This window comes from Ziziphus jujuba, chromosome 7, assembly GCF_031755915.1.
Source record: "Ziziphus jujuba cultivar Dongzao chromosome 7, ASM3175591v1".
NCBI lineage: Eukaryota > Viridiplantae > Streptophyta > Magnoliopsida > Rosales > Rhamnaceae > Ziziphus > Ziziphus jujuba.
The window spans coordinates 21,590,850-21,600,554 of NC_083385.1; the positions used below are offsets into that span (position 1 = coordinate 21,590,850).

The 9,705-nt window shown below is 31.1% G+C and overlaps 1 protein-coding gene across 2 annotated transcripts; it reads right to left on the minus strand.

Moving 5' to 3' along the window:
• Positions 1 to 6,835: 6,835 nt before the first annotated feature.
• LOC107425535 (monooxygenase 2) lies at positions 6,836 to 9,131 on the minus strand. 2 transcript variants are annotated; one of them, XM_025076809.3, is made up of 5 exons: positions 8,842 to 9,130; positions 8,547 to 8,612; positions 8,243 to 8,408; positions 7,906 to 8,128; positions 6,836 to 7,644 (listed from the first exon to the last, which is right to left on the minus strand). In XM_025076809.3, exons 1-5 carry the CDS (start codon positions 9,126 to 9,128, stop codon positions 7,085 to 7,087), a joined length of 1,302 nt encoding a protein of 433 aa, XP_024932577.3. In that variant the 5' UTR covers positions 9,129 to 9,130; the 3' UTR covers positions 6,836 to 7,084. The 2 variants fall into 2 exon arrangements, with proteins under 2 accessions (XP_024932577.3, XP_048335893.2); XM_048479936.2 differs by lacking the exon at positions 8,547 to 8,612 and having other exon boundaries at positions 8,842 to 9,131.
• Between the last annotated feature and the right edge of the window lie 574 nt (positions 9,132 to 9,705).

Sequence of the window (9,705 nt, forward strand, 5' to 3'; positions counted from 1 at the left end):
AATGTGAGCTGTCACTAGTATTTAGGGTTGAGAGTTGTTTTCTTGTTCATAGTGAAAGTTCATTGATCTTCCTGCCGATCGATAAAATTCTGTTTAATTATATATCTACCAATATCAAATTACATGAACAATATGTTTCATAGATATTTATATTCAATGAACAAGCTATTCCAGTATTAGTGTTTACTAGTTTCAAATAGAAATGGGGCTTCACTAAGTGGTAAAGAAATCATGTTTGGTACCGTTATTTGGAAGTTCAAACAAAATATGCCCTAAAGTATAGAAGTAGGAAACTATCGAACCATGTACACCTTTTTGTTCTTTGTTTTGTTTTTACTGATATGTGTGTTCAATTCTTTCTAGCCCAATTCTCTTGGTTTAGATGCTTTAGCTTATATCCTAGATTGATAATGAAGGCCATAGTATTTCTATAAGTGGTATCAAAGCCTTTAGGTTCACTACTTCTTGGGTTTCTCATTGAAACTTTGAAAAACCTTCTAGACTGCTTTAAAATCTTGTATTAAAGAATTACATCAATGTGTTAGCTTTTCATAATATAAGATCAAGAAATTTGATGGCAAAAGGGATTCCCATCTCTAGAAGATGAATATGCATGTTGAGCTAGCATTGCTATAAGCTCCTGTCTGATACAAACCCAAATCGACTCGAGCCTAAACCCGTATTATATTAGCCCGAAATCGAAAAATTAAGTTCAAGTTATTGTGGTCACCTCAACCCCTAATCAACCTGTGACTAGATACCTCGGTATATTGAAGATGTCACAATGGGTGATGGATGTCCTGTTAATAAGTCAAAACTAAAACACTCACTCTGTAATGGTGTTTTACATGTTCAAAGTTTCTCATAAATAATTTTCTAAATAATGTTAAAGATGTCTTCTCATTGAAAAATAAACCCTTAAATAAGCTAAATTTACAAAATAATAAATCCTAACTTGCTAGGTAAAATTCGGCCCAAAGGAATTACAAAACAAGCTTGGCCGAATTTTTCATGCTTTCCTAAACCAATTTAGGTTAATTAATTCTCTTATTTTGACTTAGGAATTAATTAATTTACAACTGAAATAATAAAATAATAACTTTCCTAAGTTAATTTCCCCAAAAAATAAATAAATAATAAGCTAATTTCCTAAAACAAAAAGTCAAATTCAAATTAGGAAACTAATTGACTAGTTTGACCACTAAGCTATCTTTGACTAATTTCCAACCTATAAAGGTTCCAAATCAGCTCCCATATGCTATATAGGATATCAAATAGGATTAATTATGATTCCCATATGTTTCCCTTAATTGGAATAAGGAGAAAATGCTTAATCAGCAAAATACAATAAAGCCAGCAACAAATATAGCAATTTTGGCCAAAAACTCCTTCTATGCGCAAATGGCTTCTTTGATGGCTTTTTCATCTGCCTTGACTTGTTTCCATGAACTCTTAGTGATGTCAATTGAGTTGAAGAAGTGTTGAACACATTCCTTGTTGTCCGGAGTCTACAAATACACTAAAACAGCTTTTCGAGTCCATATCGACCTCTACCACTTGGATGCTTAAAACAGGTTTTGAATTTTCAGGTATTGACAAGCCCTTTTGAGAATTGATAACTCCATGTATAAAACCAGCCAGGTTGTCCTTAAATCTCTTAGCTTGAGCTCTAATGATTGCCCAGTATTTAACTGTATTGGATCTGCACCCAAGCAGATTGTCGGTTGTGTGGTTACGGACGGATTCTCATCATTCCCCTCCTTTTGAAAAGGATTTGCCCTAAAATCAAAATCATCACCTGCAGCAAAGGAAATAAGTCAGCAACATTAAATGTACCACTCATATTACACTTATCCGGTAAGTCAAGTTTGTAAGCATTCTTATTAATTATTTCTAAAACTTGAAAAGGTTCATCCCCGCATGGCATAAGCTTTGACTTTCTTTGTTCGAGAAACCTCTCCTTTCTTAAAGGCAACCATACCTAATCTCCAGGTTCAAAAACAACTTTAATCTAGCCTTGGTTAGCACTCCTTGCATATTGCTCGGTCCTCCTCTCAATATTTGCCTTTGGTTTCTCATGAATCTGCTTCACAAAATCAGCTTTTTGCTTTCTTTCTAGATTAGCATGTTCACTTAAAGGCAAAGGTGTTAAATCTAATAGAGTCAAAGGATTAAAACCATAAATAATTTCAAATGGTGTAAATTTAGTTGCTGAATGCAAAGATCTATTATAAGCGTTCAACATGTGGCAGACATCGATTCACCACTTTGATTTGGCCATCTGTTTTAGGATGATAGGTAGAGCTCATTTGAAATTTAGTTCCTTGCAACTTAAAAAATTCTTACTAGAACACACAACTAAAAAATTTGTTTTTGTCATTCAAAATTGGAGATGGTAAACCATGTAAATTAAAAATGTTATTAAGAAAAAGTTGAGCAACATCTAGCAGCATACGAATGTGACATAGGCATACATGGGTGGCCTATAGAAGGAATGGAGGTTGGAGCAAGCAGTGAGGCTTTCTGAAGATTCAATTATGGAACTCTAACTCTTTGTGGTGACTTCGACTAAGAATAGCTTGACTGTATCTTGAATCTCTCCCCCTCCTGGATCGACCAAGATAAATACTGATGAGGCTTGCAATTCGTGCTCATCTGCCCCTAATGGAGATTTAATGTTCATGGGTGCAACTTTAAGGTCGTGCAGCTTCTGAGAGCTACAGGCTTTTTGACTGGACGACAAAGATTGCAGTTGAAAAGAATAATATTCTTTCGTGCAATGATGCAACGAAAGTGGTTGATGAGATTCTATATCTAGTTGACCCTTGCCGGTGGGATAGCCAACTGCTCATTTTCTTAGTGAGATATCGTTTTAACAAAGTTGCTTGGAACTCTTTAGGATGCCGAGAGATTCGAATAAGTTGGCAAATCATATTGCCAAATTTGCTTTATCCTATTGGTGCCTTTTTGCTTTAGAGTGCTCTAATCCTTCCCCTTTTAGGAACCAAGCTTGTTTAGACAAGTTGTCTATGACAGCTTTGATGTACCTGTTTCAGCCTTTTTTTGGTGCTTATTACAGGCTTAATTTGCAAAAATAAAAAAATAAAAAAATAAATTGTTGAACCAGTGTCAAGATCAACGTAGAAAATTGTGTAAATTTTTATTTATTATTATTATAATTTTTTTTTTTTTTTTGGCACGAGGAGGGCAATAAATTGTAGAATTTAAGTTAACTTTATTTATTTTATTTTTTATGTTTTAGATGTGGAATATTTTTTTTTTTTCTACAAAAGACGTGGAGGACAATAATTGTTTAATATAAGTAGATAAATAAAAAGGTTATATTAGTAACCATTATGAACGGAATTTCATATATCATTTAATAAATCAAATGATTTTTTAAAAAAAATATTTTTTCAAACTAAAATTTTAAAATAAAAAATTAATATATAATAAAATATTAGGATTTAAAAATTATCATATCAGCAAAAACTTTTCTTTTGGGCTAATTATGACAAATAGAACATTTATATAGAAATCATTATTTATAGAAAAATCAGTTTGTCCCAACGTCAACCTTTGTTCCTTTGGCACACCCAAGGGAGTGGATAAGTGATAGGAAGCCGGCTCAACCTTTTATATCTGCTTGCATAGAGTTACGCATTCGAATTTTGGTAAGCTCTACTTGAATCTTTGTATGAATTCCACGTTCTGCATACTGTAGAAAAGAACGGCAAGAACAACCATGCAATGGTGGACTGGATGGTGCAAGGACTTTTTCTCAAGTTATCTAGTCCCACCTACTAATGGTCCATAATTTCTTCTATCCAAGGTAAACGATAATCACCAGAAGATCTATTTTTATATTAAAAAAAAAAAAAAAAAAAAAACTTTGTTCCTTTGTCGGTTTGTCCACTACCTTTTATAGCAGGCGTTGATTTCAAAGCTCAGAGGATCAAAAGGAATTACGACGAAATAGTGTATTGCTATCTGCATCACGACTTGGTCAACTCCATCAAAATCAACTTGGTTTTTTCATTTTTGTTTTTATATTTTTATCTAACAAATCAATTTGGCTTTTCTTGTTTTGTTTTTTTATCCAATTACGTTTTTCACATTTATGAAATATTTGTGATTTATAATTTGGAGTTCTCATCCAAGCTGTTGGAGTAAATTAGAATGGATCAAAATATAGATAATTAAATTCCATTTGATATTAATAACTAATTTGTAAAAGCATTAACATTTAAATATAGTTATTGATAAAACTAAATCTGCAATCCTCCAAAATAGAAGCATGTATTTTCAAACTCCCTCTCTCTCAAAATTCTAATAGAAAAAATACTGTATTATTTTCTCACTTATCAGATCAATAAATTTTTTTAAAACTAAAATCATGTGCAAGTTACATAACTTATTCATTAATTTTAATTCATACCAAAATAATAATTTAATAATAAATATAGATAAATCAAATAAATTTTTAAAGAAAACTGATCTTTCAATTCAATCCAACAGATCAATTGAAATACAAAAATTGTATACCTAAATATCCTACTACATAATTCATTAAATAAATCAATTTCATCAATAGTAAAGATGGACCACGTAAGTGAACTATTAAACTATTGGTTATGTTAAATTCACACAAATATTAATATTATATCAAACATAAACGTGAAATATATTTAACAATATTTATTAATTAATAAAAAATAATTATTTAGATGTCAAAATTTGCAGTGGTTTTTTTTTTTTTTCCATTATAATAACGAAGCCATGCCAAGAACTTTCCAACTTTCCTTGAAGACGAAGGGACAATCAAAATATATTCTGTTCACATCACACCTAAGTTTTACTATGTCGTACTAATTATAGTAATGGGATCATTACTACATAACAATTATTAATTAAAGTATTTATTTATATATTCATTTTTATTCAAACAATTTAATTTTTTTTGTAAATGTCAATGCTTTCAAATAAATATTAAATTATCAAATAATATATAAATTTAAATTTTGATAATCAACAGCATTGCTAAATAATATTTTTCTATTTTATAAATATCAGTATATTTGTGGACAAACCGTACCTTCTCTGATACCATCGGTGGATATAGCTTAAAGAGCACGCTCTTCCCCTCAATTTTTTAAATATATTTTATATGTTTTTATGTTTTTAAAAATATTTATTTAAGAATAATAAATAGTGCCCCTCTTAAAATAGTCCATCTATAAAACAAAATAGTGTCCATTTTTAATTTTTAATTTTAAATTACATAAATTTTGTATTTTTATATTATAAAATATTCTTTTGAAATTGTTAATTTTTTTCTTTTTATTTTAGCTAGTAGCTACTTTTTCTATGAAAACTATAAATAAAAACTAAAAATTACATAAAATTTTGTATTTTTATATTATAAATTATTCTTTTGAAAATGTTAATTTTTTCTTTTTATTTAGCTTGTAGCTACTTTTTCTATGAAAACTATGTATAAATTTTTTTATAACATTATTCAACTTAAATTTTCCATTCTTATATTATAATTATTTGTGTTTATGTGGTTAAAATTTCTATTTTAATTTTTAATAGAAGTTGCTTTTTCTTTTTTTTCTTTTTTTTAATTTTTTTTTCCCTTTATGCCTTTTCAGTTTTGCATAAAATTTTCAAGAAAAGGAAGTTCATTTCAATTTATTCAAAATAGTAGCAAATAAATCCTAATTTAAAATTCCTTAAACTTTGAAAAATACATAATTATTAGTTTAATGCACAATTTACGTTACCATCATTTTAAACAAATATATTTTATCGTTTAGATCCGCCATTTTTTTATACCTAAAAATTTATTTAAGGATTTTTTGACGTTATAAATTTATAAGCATGAATGCCAAAAGGGGTTCAGTTAATTAAACGCAAAATAATAATAAAATAAAATAATCGAAAGCAAAAAAAGTTAGAACGCCCATTTCATGTGCGGCAAAATACCAAGCAGTTAATTCAGATCGGCTTTGATCAACAGGAACAATTTTGAAGGTCAGTGCTTTGAAACGGAAGAAAGCTCCTTCTCACATCTTCTATTACCTTTTATAATATTTAGGTTTATATATAATCAATAAAATAATAAAAATACATACTGGGATTACCAAATTCTATTTGCCAAATTGTATGGCCAAATTTTATTGAGTTTACATTTTATGAATTTAGGACATAATTTTTTTTTGCCAGCTACTAATTTCTTGCCTCATCTTCCCATAAATAAAATTTGATGAAAATATTTTATGGCTATAGCAGCATTGATAAAATAATATACCTTATTTAGTTACAGTACTTGATAAACAAATTTTGGTGAAAATATTTAATGGCAATAGCCATATTGATAAAATAGTGTACCTTATGTAGGGTAAAACAATTTCAGGTGAAGGTGGGCTCGGGCTCCACATGTGGATCCCACAAATGTTTCAATTTGTATCATACGCCTCTCATTAAAGATTTTCTTCTTATTTAGCCACATTATTTTCTTGGAAAATAATTTAGTGCCCAGGATATTTCTTCTTAGAAAACTCCTCGGAAATAATTATATATATATTTTTTTTAAATAGTACAAAATTGAAGATGTCAAGGTTGCAAAGGACATTTAAGAGCTCTGCATGCGACCTTGCCTTTGACCAGTTTCCAATAATTCATTTTCATTGCTTTAATCAAACAAATGCCAGTTTACCACAATCATAATTTATACACAAATTATATTTAACCTTTTCGGTGAGAATATCTACTGGTAAAACTACAACTTGTTCAAGCGATGATTCAAAGTTTGAAACCCCCTACTCCAATATCACCTAAAAAACACATAATTGTAAGAAAAAAAAATACAATTATTCCATAATTCAATCACTCGAAACAACAACGACGATGCCATACCACAAGGAGATTTACTGACAACTCTCATATGTAACATCTATGGAGGAGTAAGGAAACCTATAGTCCTTCCTTTGATCGATAATTATTAAAAATAAAAAATAAAAAATAAAAATAAAAATAAATACAATAAATCAAAAATTCAATCACTCAAAACAACAAACCTCTACTTAGTCTTGTCCAGCTCTCCAAATTCAGGAACACTAGGCAATTTCCCACAATCATAATTCATAAGCTTAGCGAAAACTCTAGGTAGAAGGAACTTGTAAAACAAGACATCCCTCAAGAATTTCAAAACAGAGCCTCCCTGTTGAACCCGTCCCGACATATACGACCCTGCAATCAACAAAGTAACTCTCCATTTTCTTTCCTGAACATATTTTGCTAACAATTTGGGCATTTCTTTGGGCACAATAAGACCTCCATTTTGTATAAAAGATGTGGCAATGTGCCTTCCCAACACCACTGCATCTTCAAGCGCCGAGCAACCTCCTTGTCCTAAATCCGGTGTCATGGGGTGCATTGCATCACCAGCGACTGTGATGTTTTCATTGCATAAGTTTCCAAATAGGACCTGCCATGGATACCTGAATTTCAATGGAGCCCATGACAATGTTGAAAGATCTGAGTTCTCCACTATGTCTTTGAATCTTTCAGGGAAGTTCTTGGCAAACTTTTCAGTTATCTCTTTTTGAATCTCTTTTGGGTCTGTTGCTAGTTCTTCCACTGCAATAGAAAATAAGCATTATAAACAAAGTCGAAAAATAATAATAATGTACAAATTTTATACATATATATATATACATAGTTGTTCTCTCATGACAAAATTTCCTATGCATGATCAATATATTACCGATAATAAGTCAGCTATTACTAACCTATTATCCATAATAGATCGATATGGGACAAAAATATTGTCCATGGTCTGGATATGAGTATGTAAAATTAAAACTTGGATGGATGGTTGAAAATAAAGTAATTGTATACCTTTAGACCGGCAGGCGACGAACCAATAAACTTGTTTATCATCAATAGGAACATAACCAGCCCTTGTACCTCCAGTCAGAAATTGGTTGACTTCTTGATTGAATCCATGGCCTTGAGGATACAGGGACAATCCTCTCACTGCGGAGCGACCTGAATCCACTACTTCACCCAATCCCAACCACCTTCCCACCACTGAGTGCACCCCATCGCACCCTATCAAAACCTATCACATATATATACACATATAATATAGATTACTCCAGCAAAGCCAAGTATTTAGAGCTATCTTCTAATTAATGAGGTCTTTCAAAAATTCGATGTATAAATTAATTAATACCTTTGCTTTGATGGTAGTTCCATCATCCAGGTGAAGTACAGAAATGGATGAACCTTCTTGTGTTTTGGTTTCAATAGCAGTGATCTTTGAAGAGAATCGGATAGAATTATGAGGCAGTTCGTCTGCGAGAGCCATTAATAAGACTTTCCGGTGTACTACTCGAGGCCTGCAGTATTAATTCGCATTTAAAAAGAATAATACTATTAATTCCCCATTTATATATGGTCACAGTTTAACATGAATTGTAGTTTTCACCAAACTTTGTAAACGATGATAACAAAACAATTTAATTCCTTTTCGTTACCCATTATTGTTTCGTGCAAAAACAACTTCTTGAATGACTCCAGTATCAACATTCGTCACGTATCCCCTAACAACAGTTGCCCAAAACTCATTTAGAATACAATTCCAGTACAACAGAACAATACCCATTTCATGGAAATGTGGAAATTGATCAGTATTCATAAAACTCACATTATAATTTCAATTTCTCCTTGATGTAGTTAACAAATATATGAAAGAATTATTATGAAGGCTCAAAATGTATAAATAAAGAAGATCTGAATTGAAATTTAAAAAAAGATGATACTTTTGCTTACTTAGTATTAGAAGCATAAAGGGAAGTGAGCTTATGTGAAACGCCCAGGGCATCGAGGGCAAGCCAGGCGTTTGGGAAGAGGGTCAAAGCTGAACCAGTGGTCCTGAGCTCTTCAGCTTTCTCAAGAACTAAGGATCTAATTCCTGCTCTCTTCAGTGCCACAGCTGTGGCTAATCCTGCTATCCCTGCTCCCACTATCACAACATCCTCCACCATTTCCATTCTCTCTCTCTCTCTCTCTCTCTTCTTTTTCTTTTCGTCCTCTATAGCAAACACACACTTTATCATGGGAATGACGGGGCTATAATTTGTTTGGTATATATACAGATTATATTATGCAAGAAAGAAGAAATCAATTTTGACTCCAAATTCAATTAGTAGGATCTAATTTGACCCAAAAGATACTTGCCCACCACGTATTGTACTCTTGTGGAATTTTCAAAGGTCAAAGATGCGAAGGAATCATTTTGTTTTGTTGAGTAGGCGTTTCCGTTTTTGTTTTTGCTTATTATAATAGACATTCACATGTGATGGAAACATGCATACGGTAATCATATTTTATAATATGTAATTGATTACCGATTTGAAAGTCACATGCCAAATCATTGGTGTTCTTTTGGATACCACCTATAATAATATTTTTGTTTTAATTATTATCACAGGTTTACTAATAAGAGAAAATTTTATTTAAACATTTTTTGTTTTGCCTCAACTATAGTTAACAAACCCACATTGGGTCCATCCGGCACAAGTGCCCACTCAATTTTTTTTTCTTTTTATATTTTTTGTAATCTTATTTTTCAATTTACAATTTTATCCCCAAAAGTATAATGGTAACCCATCATCCGTTCCATTACTATTATTT